The 19,495-nt window shown below is 36.2% G+C and overlaps 1 protein-coding gene across 11 annotated transcripts in view; it reads left to right on the plus strand.

Moving 5' to 3' along the window:
* The window catches only part of Foxj3 (forkhead box J3), a 126,925-nt gene that overhangs the window by 97,039 nt on the left and 10,391 nt on the right, over positions 1 to 19,495 (plus strand). For 9 of the 11 annotated variants that reach the window (XM_063236180.1, XM_063236189.1, XM_063236187.1 and 6 more), the window contains 4 exons: positions 1,827 to 1,928; positions 11,787 to 11,915; positions 14,870 to 15,038; positions 18,739 to 19,149. In XM_063236180.1, the coding sequence (XP_063092250.1) occupies positions 1,827 to 1,928; positions 11,787 to 11,915; positions 14,870 to 15,038; positions 18,739 to 19,149 (811 nt within the window). The remainder of the gene's footprint in view (positions 1 to 1,826; positions 1,929 to 11,786; positions 11,916 to 14,869; positions 15,039 to 18,738; positions 19,150 to 19,495) is intronic. The other 2 variants (XM_063236188.1, XM_063236190.1) reach the window with 1 other exon arrangement.

The raw sequence follows: 19,495 nt of genomic DNA on the forward strand, positions 1-19,495 counted from the left end.
CCAAAGGAGTCCTCTGTATTAACTCACATATAGCTCAGTTGGCTGGCACTAAAATCAAACCGTAGACAGAACTTTTTTTTTTTTTTTTTGTCTTTTTCGGTACCAGGGATCGAACTCACGACTGCCTGCTTGCAAGGCAGGCACTTATGCCACTGAGCTAAATCCCCAGCCCCCGACAGAACTATTTTTATGGTTCTTTCAACTTCTTTTCTGGATCCCTTTTCTCTTTCATCTCATTCTCAGTGCTTATGTTTTCCTTCTTCTAAACAACCCTTAGGTTGTTTAGATTACCTGATGAAAGGAATCCATACTAAGGAATTTAGTGATAAGAGATTGACCTCTGCAATGTGTCTCAATTAAATTGTTCTTTTGCTATTTTGGTATCTTTGGGTTTTTTGCTCTTGTTTTCTTTTTTCTTTTTTATTTCACAGTGCCAGATATGTAACTCATGGCCTTGTGTATGCTAGGCAAGTATTTTAGCACTGAGCTATATCCAAGCCATAAGTATTACCTTTTAAAACTGTGTTAAGTTGGTGTCAAGTGTGGGTCCAGTGTTTTCCAAAGAGAAATGTGCATGGCACTGACCTCCTTGCCATTCGGTACTCATCTTTACCTTTCTTGACTTCATCACTGAGGCTAACTCCTGGGTGCTCATGGAAGGGAGCAAGGGGAGAGGGTATTCAAAATAATAAATGCAGAAAGTCACCCTTTTTTAAAATTAGTACATGTTTGTGGGTAATAATCACATTCCTTCTGAGGAGTTGGTATGTGTACATAATATATCTTAATTTTTTAAATCCCCTTCCTCTCCTCTAGCCTTCAGTGGTTTTTTTTTTTTTTTTTTTTGGACACTTATGTTATCTCTACGAACAGCACATATAAAACTGTGTGTGTGTGTGTGTGTATTTAGAATATTGTTCACAATATTCTCTTAAACACAAAAGAATAATAAAAAATGGTAACTGAGTGGCTTAAACAAGAGGAATTTCTTTTTCTCTCGGGTGAAAGTCTGAGCTGACAGATTGGATCAGGAGATAAATTCTGCTCAGGATCATTCAGATTCTTACCAATCTTGTTTATTCAGCATTTTCCAGAGTATTAATACTTAAGTTTTATGGTTAAGCATAATGACCACTGTGTCTCTGTGCCAGCCCACAACAAGAGAGAATGAGATTTCAGGACAAGTCCTTTCAGAGACATGTTGCAAAATTTACAAACATAGTTGAGTATGGTGGTACATGCCTATAGTTCCAGCACTCTGAGATGAGAGACTAAGGCAAGAAGATCCCAAATTCAGGCTCATCCTGGGTAATTGAAAGACTCCGTGTCAAATAATTTTTTTAAAGGATAGACTGGGGATGTAATTTAGTGTATCAATCCCCAGTACTGTAAATTGTTGGAGAGATATTGTACACATTGTTCCTGGTTACATCTCATTAGCCAACTTTAGTCACGTGGCCACAACAAATGAGTTTGGAAAAGGTAGTCTGTAGCTATAGGGAATGGTATAGGGTTCTGTTACTAAAAGGGAGAAGAAAAGAATGAATATTAGAGGACTACTAGCTGTCTCCCCTATAGATGTTTGTTGACAGTTTTTGCCAGCCTAGCCTGTAACACATTAAAAGAGTTGTTAGGGAATAGCTATACCAGTGACTTTTGTGGTATCAGATCAGTAGCATCCTAAAATAAAGGTATTTCAGTAGCTATGTATTTTCAGAAACAATGGACAAAACTGGATGTTAGAGAACTTAATAAAATCCCTTGAAACTGTGTTAAAATCTTAGATAAATAAGCTAATAATTATTTGTTTTGTTCTTGTATTTTAGGCCTCAACTCCATATAGCATAGATTCAGATTCTTTGGGAATGGAGTGTATTATTTCGGGAAGTGCCTCTCCAACTCTGGCAATCAACACTGTGACTAACAAAGTAATTTCATTATTATTTAACATTTTTGAAATGTCCTTGAGTAATATATTTAATTTGCCTTTATAGTGACAGAGATCTATATAGATGATACAAATTTGTTTACTTTATTCATGGCCATTTACGTTAATTCTGTAATGTTTTAAGGTATGTACAAATTAGAAGAAAATGTTTCTCAGGAGAAATTAGAAGCTGTTTACTGGGAAACTGTATTAATTTAAAATCTTGACTATGCCTGTTCACATGGATAGAATTTCTGAGCCAGCATCTTATTGAATCAATTTATTTCAGAACTTTGATTACCCCTTCATATATATGGTTAAAAAAATTGTCAGATTTCAGGGAGCCAGAATAATCTAGTAAAACAAATAATTTGGACAACCTAGTAGAGTTCATTGAAGTGATAGTCAACCTGTTTTTATGATATTTAAGTCTAAGAACACATCCAGAAGCAGTGTGTGATAATTGAGGTATCTTGTGATATGAGTCAAAACTTTATGTTCAATGATTAGATATCTAGAGAGATACAAATGTTTTTTCATTATCATTTCTTAAGTCTCATATCTCACAACTCTGAAAAGGTTTGAGAGTTTCGTAAATTAAGTTTTATGTGTTGGTTTCCTCTTATGTGCAACCCTATATTTCCCCTGAAGCCATATACCTTTCATCCTCCTACTCATCTTCTCTTTCAGTCTTGTTTGTGTCTTCTCCCTTTAGCTTTTACCTTCTCTTCTTCACCTCTCCTTTCTGGCTCTCACTAGTGCTGTTGCATTGTTTTTATCTTTTATTCTTCTTATGCACACCTTACAAACTCACAGTTAAATAAATTATTGGATTAATGTAGTAGTCAAAGGCTCTTTTTGTTTAGTGACAGTCAGATACCAATGTAGAAAGAGAATCGGCAGCTAATATGTATAGAGTAATGCTTTTTTTCCACAAGGCAGGCTATGGAATTATCAGGCCACTATCACTTTGGGAGAATGGGCTGTTTATCTTTGTTTGTTGGTGGGTAATGGTAATCCTAGGATTTCAGTGCAGTCCTGCCAAATTAGTTTCTCTACCCTTGTGAATAGTGGCAAGAAATCTGTACTCCTAGAAATCATCTCTAATGATGACCAGCTAGCTGGAACAATATCTAATGAAATACATAGGTTAGGATACTGCTCTTTGCAGTATAACTCATGCTAGGATTTTCTGACCAAGTAACATGGTGTCAAAGGAGCACAAGTTTTCTAGCTTCTTTCATATGTAATGGAATAGCTAACATCAAACAAGTCCTCAAGTCTATAAAATCCCCCTCCAAGACTCATGAGAAAAGGCAAACAAATTGAGATAAGCTTTGCAAATTTTCCTGGGAACATTTTACAGATTAGACAAAACAGCGTACAGCAGTCTTCCAGTCAGAGAGACAACATTGGAGTTTAGGGCTATAAGACAACTGGATCTTGAGGAGCCAAGGCCCTGAGGAATTTCAGAAGGGACTTCAACTTTTTGTACTATGTACTTTAGACATTTACTAACTACTAGTTTTGAGTGCTTGACCTCAATCACAAAGTACATTTTCCACTAGCCAGAATTTAGCAGTCTTACCAAACAAAGGAGATAAAAATTGTAGTTCAGACCTTCAACAAAGAGAATAATGACAAGTACCCTAGGTTTCCAAGTTGTTACCTGAAAAATACTTTATTCTGTTTGAGCAAACCAAAATTGATGAACCTCTCCACATGCCAAAGATTAAAATTGGACCCGTATCTTTCACCATGTTCACTAAGCTAAAATCAGAATGGATCAAAGATCTTAATATTTTTTTTTTTTTGTCTTTTTCATTTTTATCGGTACCAGGGATTGAACTCACGACCGCCTGCTTGCAAGGCAGGTGCTTATGCCCCTGAGCTAAATCCCCAGCCCCAAAGATCTTAATATTAAAACAGAAACATTACATCTTCTAGAAGATAGAGTAGGTAAAACTCTTGAAGACATTGGTGTAAGCAAAGACTTTATGAACAAACCCCTGACTACACAGGAACTATCACAAAGAATCAACTGGGATCTCATCCTATTGAAAAGCTTTTGCACAGCAAAAAAACCCAAAAAACAAAAAACACCAACAGAGTGAGGAGACAACCCACAATGTGTGAGAAAATATTTGCCAACTGTACCTCAGACAAAGGATTACAGTTGAACATAAAGAACTCAAAAAAATCAGTCCTGCCAGATAAAGACCGCATCTGAGATTGTTATGGGAAAATTCCCAAGTCATACCAAGCCAAGCATAAAGGAAGACTTACTCTACACTGAAGAGATAAGAAGGCAGCATTTAACGTTCACACCAGAGGACTGTTAGATTTTCACATCCATGGACTATTGAGGGGGTAATTCCTCAAAAGCAACAGCCCTGAATTTAGGAAAAATTTAGTTCATACAGAATTTAAAAGTGATAGGTGTTAGACTATTCTGGCACAATAGAGAAACAAAAATACAAAATGAACAAGTTTATTAAGTTGACATGGGAAAGAGCACACAACCCTTGGCAGCTGGGCTGTCACCTTCGACTGGAATATGGGGTGTGGAACATATGTAACCTTTGACCAGAGTGGTGCTTAGTGCGGTCATTGATGATGCGTGAGGAGCTGATTGGAACTGTTTTTGCCGGCACTGGAAAAAGAAAAAGGAAGTTGTAATAGGGGAAGGAGGAAGTGACCTCAAGGTAAACATCCTCTGATTCAGCCTCCCACTGCCAATTTTGTAACTTATTCTGGGGCAAAACTCTTTCAATAGATACAAGGCAAGTAGCAAAACTTTATATAATTGGTTACATACATTGAGTCATATATAGACAAGCAGGCTAGTTCTAAAACAATAGAAATGTTCTAGGAACAAGGGGAGGGGTCCTTACAGGCTGAGCACAGATAAGGGCATTACCATAATATGAAAACATTCTGGGGAAGGGCCCTTGAATTACCCCTGAGTGCCTTAATTATTGTGACTTAGTTCTCATCTGAGATATGCAGCTGGGCTGTAGACACCATCAAGGTCAGTTGAATTCAGCAGAAAAAGCAGAAACAGAAACTTGGTCAAAGATCTCCAATTGATCATGAAATATCTAAAAGTTTGCCATCTCATAAATGTATTTTTATATTATAAATGTGCCCCAACAAGATAAGTATACTTTCCTAAGATGAAATACAAACAACAAATAAATATATGACAAAATGTTCAACATCACTGGTCATTCAAGAGATGCAAATTAAAACGACACTGAAATTCTACCTCACCCAAGAAAGAATGGCTGTTATCAAGAAATCAACTGATAACAAATGCTGGAGAGGCTGTGGGGAGAAAGAAATTCTCTGCTAGGAGTGTAGACTGGTGCAACCACTGAGGAAATCATTGTGGAGATTTCTCAAAAAAATTGGATTGTATTTGACCTAGCTATTACCTTTTTGGATATCTTCCCAGAAAAATTAAAAGCATCATATTACAGCAATACATATATATATATATATATATATATATACCCATGTTCATAGCAGCACTATTTGTAATAGTTTTTGAAGCAACCTAAATGCTCTTCAACTGAGGAATGGATAAGAAAGATGTGGTATTTTTATACAGTGGAGTACTATTCAGCCACAAAGAGAGATAAACTGGAGACATTTATAGATAAATGGATGTAACTTGAGACCATACTCATAAGTGAAATAAATCAGACTCACACGTGTTGTAAATATGTTGTCTCATTAGTGTGAGAAACCAAAAGAAACGTGTGTGTGTGTGTGTGTGTGTGTGTGTGTGTGTGTGTGTGATAGTTAAGATAGTTATACTACTGATTTCTCTGAGGTCATTGAAGAGAAAGATTTGTGCTAGTAACGTTCAGACAATTGAGTGCATATGTCTTCGATATAGTCTGCTAGCCTGCAATTTAGCGACATCTTCCCAACTTGGTACCGGACCCAGAGATAAACCTCCCTTTCCCTTTTTTGTGCATGTGCCAAGCTCTCTTCAGTCCCAACCTCCACTAAGCCTCCCTAAGCCTCCATCTCCAGCCCCCAGTAAATCTTTCTGTCTCCTGTTTTAACACAGGCAGATGTTCCTTCAAATCAGCAGTTTGTATGTCACTGTGCCCACCTCCCAAACTGCTTCCCCAGCCCCTTCCTTGTTCTCATTTGAGAGCCTCTGTACCCCCTGCCCCGTGAAGCTCTCCTGTGCTCACATTAAAGGCCTCCTCCTTTTTCTTATCTGTCTCATTTTCTCTGTGCTGCTGCAGATTGCATTCCCAGAACACTCAATCTTGTGCTCTGGATGAATGATTTAGGGATAGCAGTGCACAGTGTATGTGCCATTGTTGCCCCCTGATTGACATGTTTTGAAATACTATTTTTTTGGCTTTGAAATAAAATGGATTTTTAAAAAGTGATGAGTCTATAAACTTTTTAGAGTAATATACAGAATTTTATTCTAGCAAGAAGGAAACTAAATGCTGTTTGGAAGAAGGTAATATCATCCAGAACTTCTAAAATTTTTCGTAAATTGTTGATCAAGGTTCCATACCTCATGAACCACTGCTCTTGGCTCCTAAAAAGTAGTAAAAGAATATGCAAGTGGTATCGAAAAATGATGACTCTTTGACTAATTAAAAAGTAAGCAAGAAGAGAGAAGAAAACGAACAAAGAGTAGACGTATTAGTAGAGATGTTTTATTAAGAAAGGCAGATAACAGCCAGATTTGTAATCCCAGCACTCAAGGTAGGCTGAGGCAGGAGGTTTGCTATGTTTGCGGATAGCCTGAACTGCACAGTGAAATCCTGTCTCAGACCAGAACAAAACAAAACAGAAAGAAAGAAAAGCAGATAACAAAGCCTAATGCTAAATTTTGTATCTAATTACATAGTCTCAAAAGGTGATGTGGTTGAAAAAAGAAATGGACAAATCCTGTAGCACAGTGGTAGAATTGGACATTTCTCTCTGTATACTGTTGGAACAAGTAGGCTAAATTTAAGACAGCAAACAAAACTTCCATTAAAGGTGGAGGTTGGAACCACAAAAAGGAAATTTGATCCACCTGACTTACATTATAATGTTGCATCCAACAGTTGCACAATGTAATATTTTATTGACATACTGGAGATTGAACCCAGGACCTTGAGTGCGCTAGGCAGGCACTCCACCTCTGAGCTTCATTCCCAGCACCCCACCCCAAAACACGGTTTGGTTTGGTTTTTGGAGACAGGGTCTTACTATGTAGTTCAGGCTGGCATTGAACTCATTATATAGCCCAGGATAGCCTCGAACTCAAGGTGATCCTCCTGCCTTGGCCTCCTGAGTGCTGAGATTACAGGCATGCACCACTACACCCAGCTCCAAAGTACATATTTTTAAAAGTATACATTGAACAGTTACATAACCATATATTGATCTATGTTTGGTCCTAAAGGGAATCTCATCAGTTTTCAGAAGACTGACATGATACACTTTATTTTCCATTACAGTGGAATTAAGGTAGCAGTAATAAAAGTACCAGGAAAGTACTCCAAAATTTGCAGGTTAAGCGTTACAGTTTTAAATAATCATAGATTGAAGAAATAGTAGAAAATAGAACACTTTGATGAAAAATACAAATAGGACATATCAAGGCCTATGAGATCTAGTTAAAATCATAGCCTTAATTATATATACAACAAGACTAAACAAAGGTTGAATAGTAAAAATGTAAGCATCTAGAAGCAGAACAACAACATAATTATAAGGAAGGCAAAAGTTAGTAAGTGAAGTCACTGAGCATATAGCAGAACACCACATGCCTTGCAAGCATGTGATCCTAAGTTTAATTCCTGGTACCAAAAAAAAAAAATCAGTGAAGTAGCAAATACTTACGTAAAATAGCAATAATCAACAAATGAGAAACTCAACATTTATGGGAATACAAAATGCGTCATGAACAAAGTAAAAATCACAATGTCTAGTACCTAATTAAAATTTACTTGACATAAAAAATCTCAGTGTGGAGAAAACAAGCAGTCAAAACTGACCCAGAAATGACATGCATGATGGAGTTAATGTAGAAAAGAGCAACAGTTACAGCTATTTTGTGGAGAAGCTGAAAGACACATTGAACATGCATAAATACATGGATGATAAAAGCCAGACCCTATAATCATTGTTCACTGGTGACGTGGTTGTCTATATAGAAAACTCAAAATGACTGTACAGGTAAAAACTTTAGAGCCTTTTAAAGCTTCTTTATATAAAATCTCTTTAATAAGATCTCTTGATGCAAGATCAGTGTTAATCAGTTACATTTTTATTATACTAGCCACAATCAGAAAATTTATTTTTTTTTTTTTTTTTTTTTTTTTTGTCTTTTTCATTTTTATCGGTACCAGGGATCGAACTCACGACCGCCTGCTTGCAAGGCAGGTGCTTATGCCGCTGAGCTAAATCCCCAGCCCCACAATCAGAAAATTTAAAAGATAATATTTGTATTAGCATTCAAAAACATCAGATAGCCGAGGGCTTAGCTCAGTGGCATAAGCGCCTGCCTGGCAAGCATGAGGTGAGTTCGATCCCCGGTACAAAAAAAAAAAAAAAAAAAATACTGACCAAAAACATCAAATACTCAGGCAGACATGGTAGCACATGCCTGTAATCCCAGCACTCTAGGAAGCTGAGGCAGAAGGATCTCAAATTTGAACCCTGCCCAGGTGATATTTAGTAAGACTTTTTCTCAATAAATAAATAAAAATAATCCAAAATGCTAATATAAATGAAAGATAAACTGTATACTGAAAACTAGGAGAATTACTGAGAGAAAACAAAAAAGAGATACCATTTTCTTGTAGAAGACTATTACAAAGAAGTTAGCAGTTCCCAAATTGGTTTTCAGATTTAATACAATAAAACTTTTAAAGATGTTTGTTGGAGGAAGAGAGGGGTCTAGAAAGCTACAAGCTGATCCTAAAATATGAATGGGAATCCAAATGTTCAACAATAATTGAAGAAAAATACGAAAATTAGAGGATTTACATTTCCAAATGTTAAAAGTAAAACTGTAATGGAAAGTGTGGCACAGTGCTGGCATAAGGATAGACAGACTCACTCATCCAACAGAATTAAGTGCTATCTTTCAGTGGATCTAAGACCTGAATATAAATGATAAAACAGTGAAGTTTAGTGGGACAAAAGAATATATTTTTCTAAAAATGGAAAGAAAGAAGTAATACTAACAGATATAATGTAGAAAACAAGGAAACCATATATTGTGTGGATCTCTTTATAATTGGCTAGAAGTGGAAATGCCAAGCAGCAATGCAAAAGTTCACATGGTGTTCCAGGAGTAGGGGGCCAGCAGCCATCTGTGAGTGCTGACTGGGGGGTACACGAGTGCTGGTGACGTGGGTATCAGCAGGGCGCAAAGCACCCTCAGTCTGTGGATACCCGGGTGGAGTGTGAGTCAGAACTTTTCATAATAGCATATATTATTTGTCTTTTTCTTTATATTTGCATTTCACAGCTGTGGCAAGAACAAAGTTAGTGTGTATACCTCTAGCATCTTAGCACCAATCAAGGCAGGACCATCTGACTGTACACATGGTCACTGTATTCTTCACTGCCACATACTTTAATTTAAAAATAGTTTTACTTACCTTTGGTAAAGCAGGAAAAATATTGTGCATACATCTTTTTAGTATTTTGTGGGAGGTTATGGGGAAGATGCATAAAAAACAGTTCTACAGACTGAATTGCACTTGTTACTTCAAGGGTTTGCATGATTGAATTGGAAGCTGAACCTGACTTCTCTGTGTTTATGTGAAAAAATAGCTGACAGTGATTATTTAACTTGAGAATTTGGTAGATGTTTTCTTGAAAATGAACCAAGTGAGCCTGTCACTTCAAGGAAAACCACTGATATTCTCTTTCTGTGGTAAAATTTGAGTTGTTAATAACAAAAAAATGCATAATTTTGGGAAACATATCCATTACTATTTTTAACACAGAGTGATGGTCAGTTGTTTGCTAAATTCACCAAATACTCATTAATCATATACTATATATAGAAAATACTATGTTATTCATGATTATTGATTGGGAACTCAAGGTTAATGTAATAGTGGTTAAAATTTTGCTGCACATTAGTTAGACTCTAAAGTCAAGTGTATTAACCACTTGCTGGTCCAATTATTTAAATGCAGCATGACCAAACTCACATTTTTTTCTGTTAATTTTTGTAAGATAACAAGAAATAATTTATTTAGTACAAGAATCAACTGGCTGATACGACACCGGCCTGAACAATGCCAGATGCTCAGGATAGTACATAAAGTGTTGCCCAGGTGATGCTTAGGGGAACCTGTTAAATGGTTAACTGTCCTCACGAAAGTATGAATGTTGAAAAGTTAGTGATAGTATCTGAACAGAACCATGAAAGATAATTTGCTTTCTGTTTTAAAAATACCTTTTTGGTTTCTAATTAAAATTTATAATGTTTGTTATAGACAAACTAAACCATGGTATAAAGAAAATACACTCTGTCAGTGGTGTAAGTCCATAGGAGTACTAGCCTCTGCCAGTTAACCATGTTCAACAGTTTCACATAGTAGCTCTTATGTCTAATGTGTATATTAAGCATATTATTTCTAAAAATTAGAATACTCATGTATGGTTTTGTATGTTGGACAGTTATAGTTCCATTTACAAATACAACACAAATACTTACCTTAATTTTTTTGTTTTGTATTTTTTTTTTTGTGATGCCTAAGGTTTTGATAGTAGTTTTGCTCAAAGGTTGGAAATAAAAATAAACGTTGTAGAAATATTTAATAGTAAAACTCTATAGTCTCTAATTACTGACTGTTCCTGATGAATAAATGTATTTCTATACAGATATGTCCTTTAGTTTTCAAAATATTGAGAAAATTATTTCATGTTGAACATGAAGTAGGCATTGAGGATATGAATTTGGAGTAAATGACAAAGGAAACACCACTGATCAGTTCTTTTTTTTTCCTGTGCAACTTCCTTCCCTGGTTTTAGAAATAGTTTGTTCCTTTTCAGTAAGGATCATCTCAGTGTGGCAGGGGGAGCTCATGTATGGGTTAGTCTGGCTGTGAGTTCTGTAAGTATGGTGGCACATCTTAGGTGTTTGTTTACCTGTGTATGTTCAGTGACTATAGATCTTAGAATGTGCATCTAAACCCTTGCATTTTTAAGCATGAGGTCATTGATGTTTTTGTCTTCCTGCTATATGCTCAGTTTTGTTTTCATATAGTTGTCTCTGTTTTTAATTTTATTTTAAAAAGGTAAAACAATTTCATAACAAAATAATAAAATAACAATAGTTAATAGAGTATATATTGTCATCTTCAAAGAGGTTGCTCAGGGCACGGGTATAGGGGCTAAATATATAGTTCAGTAGCACAGTGCTTGCCTGGAAGGTCATAAATTCAATTCCCAGTACAAAAAAAAAAAAGATATGGGCATAAAAATTCTCCAATTGATATTAGCACAAACCCTTTTCAGTGAACTAAGAAACACTAACAGTGTGGCTACCTTGCATTTTTCTCCCTTCCTTTCCTCTTTCCCCCGCTCCTACTTCTTTTTTCCTTTTAAACAATTACTATTTGTTTAACTATTTCACAGTTATACATTCTAGACCTTATTTGTGCTTTCAATTTCTCACACCACTGAGACAATACAATGTTTACACATGTGAGTCTGATTTTTTTCACTTGTAAATATGATCTCAAATTGCATCCATTAACTTATAAAAGTCTCAAGTTTATCCTTGACTGAGTAGTTATATAGTTGTTTTAAAAGTACTTGTTATTGTATGAACTATGTGTTTAGTTATTCTTTTTCATTCTAGGTAACATTGTACAATACGGATCAGGATGGTAGTGATAGCCCACGCAGTAGCCTTAACAACAGTCTCTCAGACCAGAGTTTGGCATCTGTTAATTTGAACAGTGTTGGAAGTGTGCATAGTTACACACCGGTAAGTCTTAGTAAAGTTAGCTTTTTTTGTTAGGTATTCATGTACTGCTTAAAACTGAAGCAAATATAACTGAAATCCATATTTTAAAATGAAGATACGTATTTTTCACTAGTCAGTTTTTAAGTAGGCCAGACTTCTACCTTGACAGTGTTTTTAACTTGATATTTACATTTTACATTAGTATAAATACACATTTATGCTATGTCACATACTTTGATGTACTTTATTCTGCATCTAAAATCATTTATAGCAGGAAAAATGGGCTTTATTCTGGTGGAACTATAGTTGATGATACTCTATACTTCTCGAGAAAAAAGCTTAGGAGATATATGTACTAATTTGTCCTCCACCTGTCAGTCTGAGAAAGGGATTCAAAGCCAAGCCAAAGAGTGACCTGTGTAAGTGTTCTTGTTTCTAATTTGTTACCTATTACAAGAACACAATCCTTGAATTATCTGATAATTTCTTTCCAAACCATCTGGCTTCTGTTTTATCATTGGGCAGTGGACAGAGTCTAAGAGCTCCACAATACAGTGCTGTTCATCACTACAAACTCAATTTTGCCAGATCACTTCCTGTTCCACAATGAGTAAATTGGGAGGAAAATCAGACAAACAAAAACCAGAAACACCCCATAGGACAGAAAGACAAAGGGAGGAACATATGATAAGAAAATAACACACAGGAAACAAAAATTCAGGCAGCAAAATTAAAGTTTACATTGAATATAGAAAACAAAATTGACTGGCAAAACTGCTGTCAGTGCTCTGAAAAAAAATACTCTCAAGAATTCAGAGGAAACAAAATTATATAAAAGAGCACAGTAAATAGGGAGAACCGAGAATTACAGGTGGTCCTGCGGAAGAAAATAAAAAGTTTGTAGACATGCAGCTTTCAAAAGAAACAAGTTAACAGGATTTTTGAAACCTAGGAAAAAGTAATGAGAAAAAAACTATATTAAGATATATTTAAAATTTCCGTAATAATTTCACATATAATACCTGGCAGAAGAAATGTTAAATATAAAAAACACAGATCAGGCTTCTCTTTAGTCAGAAGATATAAGTTCTAGGTTTGGAATAACAGTATTATACCCAGGTGTATTTTCATTTATAGCTGAAGGCTTTGATATGCAGAAGTACATTACCCTTGTTTTCATGTGTTTCTCCTGAAAATTACAGTAATCCCGCTTCAGTGAGGTGCGGGTGGGGTGGCTTTAGGACTCCTAATAAATAAGAAAATTAAAGAATACTCCAGTCTCTTATACAAAATGGCACAGTGTTTGTATATATCCTATTCCCACCCTTCCATGTACTTTTGGCTTGGTTTGGTTTGGTTTGGCTTGGTTTGAATTTGTTTGGCTTGGTTTAGTTTGGTTTGGTTTTTGGTACCAGGAATCAAACTCAGGACCTTGTGCTTGCCCAGCAGGCAGTGTCTCTGAGCTACATCCCTAGGCCCCTTCCCTTTAAATCATCTCCAGATTACTTATAATACCTAAGGAAGTATAGATGTGATAAGACAGTTGTTACACTGACAATACTGTTTAGGGACTAATGACATGGGGAAAGGTTGGTACCTGTTCAGGGCAGATGCAGCCCTCTGCCCCCCAAATATTTTCTGTTTGTGGTTGGTATTCATTGATGTGGAACCCATGGATGCAGGGGGCCTATTATATTTAGTTGGTCAAGAAGCAAATTAAATATGCACTGAAATAAAATAAGCAAAGGTTTAATCATTTAAGTTGATTTTTAAAAAATAATTTTAAGTGTAAAATCATCTTGAGGTCAGTGTAAATCAGGACACTGAGTTCAGTATCACAAAATATAATAAAAGTTAAAGAAGCATTTATAGAACTAAGTTATGCCAGTCATTAAAGCAGATCACATTTCCCTATTGACAACTAGACACTACAAACTGCTATTTCATTTTAATAAGATGTCAGCTAGTCCTTAAGCAATGGTGGAGTAGCTGCTGCTGGTTTGTCATGTGCACTATAGATTGAGCCTGCTGAATCCATGTGTAATACGACAGTTTTATTACTCATGTAGACTAAATGTAAAATCTGTGTAAGACTTTTAGCATATAAAATATTTAAGTCTATGTAAATGATACACAGGTGCAGGATAAGCCAGATTAACATGGTGTCTATTCCCTGAATCCCACACAACAGTACCAAACCACAAGATCCAGATGACAGATTACACAAGTAGTAAGTCACTCTGTAGTGGAGGAACAGATTCCATACTGCGGTTAAGTAGTAGTGTGACTAGCTATGCCTTTCCTAGGAGCAAGGCACTGAGAGTTCCATGCCTCACTGAGCCTGAGGCAGATGAGAAAGGTAGAAAAGCTTCCTCATAGCTGCCTTTCACAAGATAGGACAGGTGAGACTTTGTTCTTCAGAAGACCACTTGTCATCTTATGTTAATGTTCACACCTTAATCTTTCAGGCTTTAATTTTCAAAATACTAACCAAATGGTAACTTCCAACTTTTTGGTATAATCTTTAAGAAATACAGCCGAGAGTGTCTTTTGCTAATTTTATTTCTAGTTGTACTGCCTCCAAAGGTAATTCTTACTTTCTTCGGTATTTATGGTGTTCCCTTTCCTCCTGAGTAGCTCAAGGCCCCGATCTCTTCTTTTTCTTGAGGATCTTCTTTAGGTGTTTCATGGTTACTGGTTTTTTTTATTTAGAGGTAAGATTTGTCAAGTCATTTAGTTTCTTTGAACTCTTTCTCTCTATGAATATAGATGTTAAATTAGATTCTGTGGTTCTTTAAGATCCATGTTAATCATTTTGCTTTCTGTACTTATAAAGGTGTACCCATCTAGCAAATGTCCAAAAACAGTTCCTTTTGGATTTCAGTGTTGGCACTAATTGATTCCAGTTACATGCATCATGTAGCAAACCACTTATAGTACAGAGCTACTGAGTTACCTGTATTTTCTTTTCTCAGGTGACAAACCATCCAGAACCAGTCTCTCAGTCATTAACTCCTCAGCAGCAGCCACAGTATAACCTTCCAGACAAGCAACTACTTTTCTCAGAATATAATTTTGAAGATCTTAGTGCCTCATTTCGGAGCCTTTACAAGTCAGTTTTTGAGCAGTCACTTAGTCAACAAGGTGAGTTTAAGTCTTTTTTGTAACAAATTTTTATTGAAAAATATTCAATTAATTATTTTCATACAGAAATTACTTCCTTAGTTTTAGGACGTTATCATCCTGATCACAGTTGAATAATAACATGTTTTATGGCTTTACTATGCACTGTATATGTGTATATCATAACATAGGAATGGCAGGTTTTACATGCTTACTTTATGTGATTACTAGCATTCTGGGAGCAGTGTTGAGGAATTCTGCTGTGCCACATAAAAAGACTGCCATAATTAGTGATACGTGTAATGTAAACTGAGTGGTGTGGTCCTGTTCTTTTTGATTTGTATTATGCAGAGAGAGTTATAGTAGCACTAAGTTTGTGATTTCGTGTATGGCACATGTTATGTACACGTACTGATAAGCTCTGGTTATTTTACAGAACACACATAAATTACATTTTAATCCTACAAATGTTTAATTGAAATGCAGTATTATTTCTCAACTAAATGCTAGATTATTGCTGTAATGTGTTTTTGTGTCATTAGCTACTGTTTAATTTTAGTTAGACATCTGATAGGATCAAAATGTCACATTACTTTTCTTCCACAGAATAAAAGTCAGAAATTATTGAAAATTCTACCATTGAAGCATTTCATAGTTAATTGTTTATCATATTAACTATTTATACTCAATGTCGCATTCCTTTCCTGTTGTTACAGCAAAATAACCTGAGACTGGGTAGTTTGTAAACAACAGAAATGTATTTCTAGGCTGGGAAGTCCAAGATCATGGCAGCAGCTGCACACTGTATCTTTATAAGGCAGTTGAGCCAGAAGGACAAAGAACTAGCTAACTCCCTTGAGTCCTTTTAAAAGGATATTAATTTCTAATCATATCCTAAAGCATTCTCCTACCTCCCCCTTTTCATACCAGAGATTGAATCTGGGGCCTCATTTATTTTAGGCAAACACTTTAGTACTGGTCTGTGTCACCAGCCTTTTTCTTTTCATTTTGAAACAAGATCTTGCTAAATTTTCCCTGCTAGCCTCACATTTGCAATCCTCATGCGTCAGCCTCCTAAGTAGCTAGGATTACAGGTGTACCCTGCCATGTCTGCCAAGGCCCCGTCCCTTACTACCATCTGTCACATTGGAGTTAATTTCTAACATACAGATTTTAAGGGAAGCTTGCATTCAGCACACAGCATCACAATTCAGTTTGCCTGTGTAGAGCAGTGAACAATAGAGAAAAAAATTCATGTCCTTATATGGTTTATATTTCAGTGCTTATCACTGTCATGAAAATGAATATTATGTACCAATGTTTATATATATCTGAATATTGATAGCTTGTATATGAAGTGACTTTTTCTGGTTAATACTTTTGAAATAGGAGTCATATTTTCTGATTTTGTCTTAAACATTTTACCTATGAACATGTAAAAAGAATTAACGGGAGTGGGGATGTAGTTAAGTGGTACGTACAGTGCTTGCTTAGTGTGAGCAGGCCCCTGGGTTGACATCCTCACAACTGCCAAACTTTAAAAAAAAAGAAAAAGACTTTTCTAAGCGATTCCAACTTTATGACCATGAAAAAAATTACTAGCTTTTGAAAAACAATGGTGACAGTTTCTGAATCCCAGAATTAATTTGTCACACATATGAATATGTGGTACGTCTAAAATGTGCCAGTAAACTTCAAAAATAATAAAGTAGATGTTTGTAATTTATACTTTTTTTTTAAAAAAAAGGAAGAACATTGGTAAGAACTTGGTCCTGGTCTAAGTTCTGTAACTTTGCCTCTCTGGATTTAAGTAACCCTATTTGTAAAATGAATAACATTGGACTAGGTCATTGGTTTTCAAATTGTTCCTTTGAGAGCCCTTCACTTTTGTAAGGGTTCAGAGGCTGATGGAGGAAAAATATGCAGATGAGGAAGAAAATATAGCAGCCTCCCTTTCCTCATTTGAAAACAGTACTTTTATCCTTTTTATGTAGTTTAGAAAGATATTTTGTTTTGTCTGGTGTTATTTAAAAATAATTTAGCATCAAATTTCAATTTCAGATTAAAAAAATGTTGCTGTAGATTACTCATCATTTCACTTCCCTCATAAAATGGTAGGGTTTGGGTTTGGTTTGCTTTAGTTTGTGAGATAGGATCTCATATGTAGTACAGGCTGACACCGAACTTGTAATCTTTCTGCCTTGGCAAGCCAAGATGTGTGCTGTGATGCCTGGCTCATAGTTAGAATTTCATAGGAAAGAGGTAATGAAAACATGGCTTTCTTTTATCCTACTGTAATAGCCCTGTCTGTTCCCTGTGAATGGGTTTTCCAAACCAGTACAAGAACCGTTTTTAAATTTCCTTTCTTTGTGTGTGGTGTAGGTGTAGCACTATGGATAAAACCTACAGTTTCATGCATGCTAGGACATTACTTTCTACACTGAGCTGCACCTCAACTCAGGCATGAACTCTTCTTATCTCTATAAAACTTAAGCTATCTTTCAGAGTACTCAAGTTCAGTTTTACTGTTAGGGATAAACATGAGAACTGTTTGGTACACCAAAATACTGTATGGACCATCTTTAGGATATGAAAGTAGTTATGTACCAGATATTATAAAAAGACTTATTAACTACCTGCACACCAAACATACATTATTTTAACATTAGGTACTTCTGGACTAAACTAACCTTTACTGAGCTCTTTGCACTTGCCCTATGGCATTTAGCGTTCACAGCAGCTCTGTGAAGCAGTGTGCTGTCCTTGTACCCATTTACAAGTGAGGCAGTTGTGGCTCAGAGAAATTAACCTTACATTAGTGGCAATGAGACGCTTTAATCCTCTTTGTGGTACTATAAACTATGTATTTTTAACTTCTAAACTCCACATATTTCAAAAATGTTCCATAAATCACCTTCCTGTAATCTGGGCACTTTGGGAGGCTGAGGCAGGAGGAAAAACAAGTTAAAGCCAAGACTAGGTAACTTAATGATATAGCAAGACCTTGTGTCAAAATAAAAACTAAAAGGGAGTTGGGGTTATAATTCAATGTAGAGAGTAGATTCAATTCCCAGTACAACATCAAAAAAAAAAAAAGTTCCATGAGAGTAATGAAGAATACTGGAAATGGCCATTTTGTTTTGTTTTGCTTAGTTTTAAGGATTCAAGCCACTTTGAGATTAATGGATTTAATGTTTTGGGGATGATAAGAGGTAAGAGATTAGGAATAGATGGGTTTTGTTTTTAGTCAAAAACTTGGGTTTACTATCTATCTGTAAATATCAGGGAACCATTGTGAGTGTAACCCAACACCTTTCATACTGTTTTTCTAATGTTTATTCAACTTTTAAGTCAAGAAAGGCTTCTTTGGGGCTGGGGATTTAGCTCAGCAGCATGAGCGCCTGCTTTGCAAGCAGGTGGTCGTGAGTTCTATCCCCGGTACCGATAAAAAGAAAAAAGGGAAAAAAAATGCGTAAAAAAAAAAAAAGAAAGGCTTCTTTGTATCTCCAGCTCCTCCACCCTCTTCCTAGCTAAACAGCAAGGAACAAGATCGCTATAATCCTTTGTATACTTTTTTGTTAGTTCTTAGATTGTTGGACATAATCTTAAGTGTCTGTCTCTTCCATTAGGCTATGCACTGCTCTGTAAACAATTTTGGCAAATGTTTGTTGTAAAATACAACAGAAATTTGACTACAGATGATCTTGCTCTCTGTTTTTAGGTTTGATGAACATCCCTTCTGAATCTTCCCAGCAGTCCCACAGTTCATGTTCCTACCAGCACTCTCCTAGCAGCACAGTGAGCTCTCATCCGCACAGCAACCAAAGTACCCTGTCCAACAGTCACGGTAGTGGCCTCAACACTACAGGCAGTAATTCGGTCACACAAGTCTCTCTGTCCCATACTCAGATGCACACACAGCCGTCTCCACACACACCCCACCGACCGCATGGTTTACCACCACATCCACAGCGTCCTCAGCACCCAGCCCCTCACCCACAGCAACACAGCCAGCTCCAGTCACCTCCCCCTCAACACCCCTCTCCACATCAGCACATACAGCACCATCCGAACCATCAGCATCAGACGCTGACACACCAGGCACCTCCACAACAGGTATCCTGTAATTCTGGTAAGTTTCCATCTCCTGGTTTATGTGTGGCTAAATGTGAACTAAATCTGTTCTTTTGTTACTTTGTGATATTTATTAGCAATATTCTTTTCACCTATCTTCTTTTGTGTTTTCTTGCTGTAATCCTATAACTGTAACTCACCTAATCCATAGGTTCATCTAGAGATTTTCTTGACTAAATTTATTGTGGCAGCATAGGTAAACTCAGCAACCCTTGTAGGTTTTGATTTTAACTTTTTTTACCATTTTGTCCAGTGAACATTGGAAAGAAGAATGGAATGCATAGTCTGTCTACAATGTCTTGTAATGCCTCCAGATTATAAGGAAAGAGTAGATTTATGCCAGA

This window comes from Cavia porcellus, unplaced genomic scaffold (genome assembly GCF_034190915.1).
Source record: "Cavia porcellus strain 051 isolate PalLab524CR breed Dunkin Hartley unplaced genomic scaffold, mCavPor4.1 scaffold_25, whole genome shotgun sequence".
NCBI classification, from domain to species: Eukaryota; Metazoa; Chordata; class Mammalia; order Rodentia; family Caviidae; genus Cavia; species Cavia porcellus.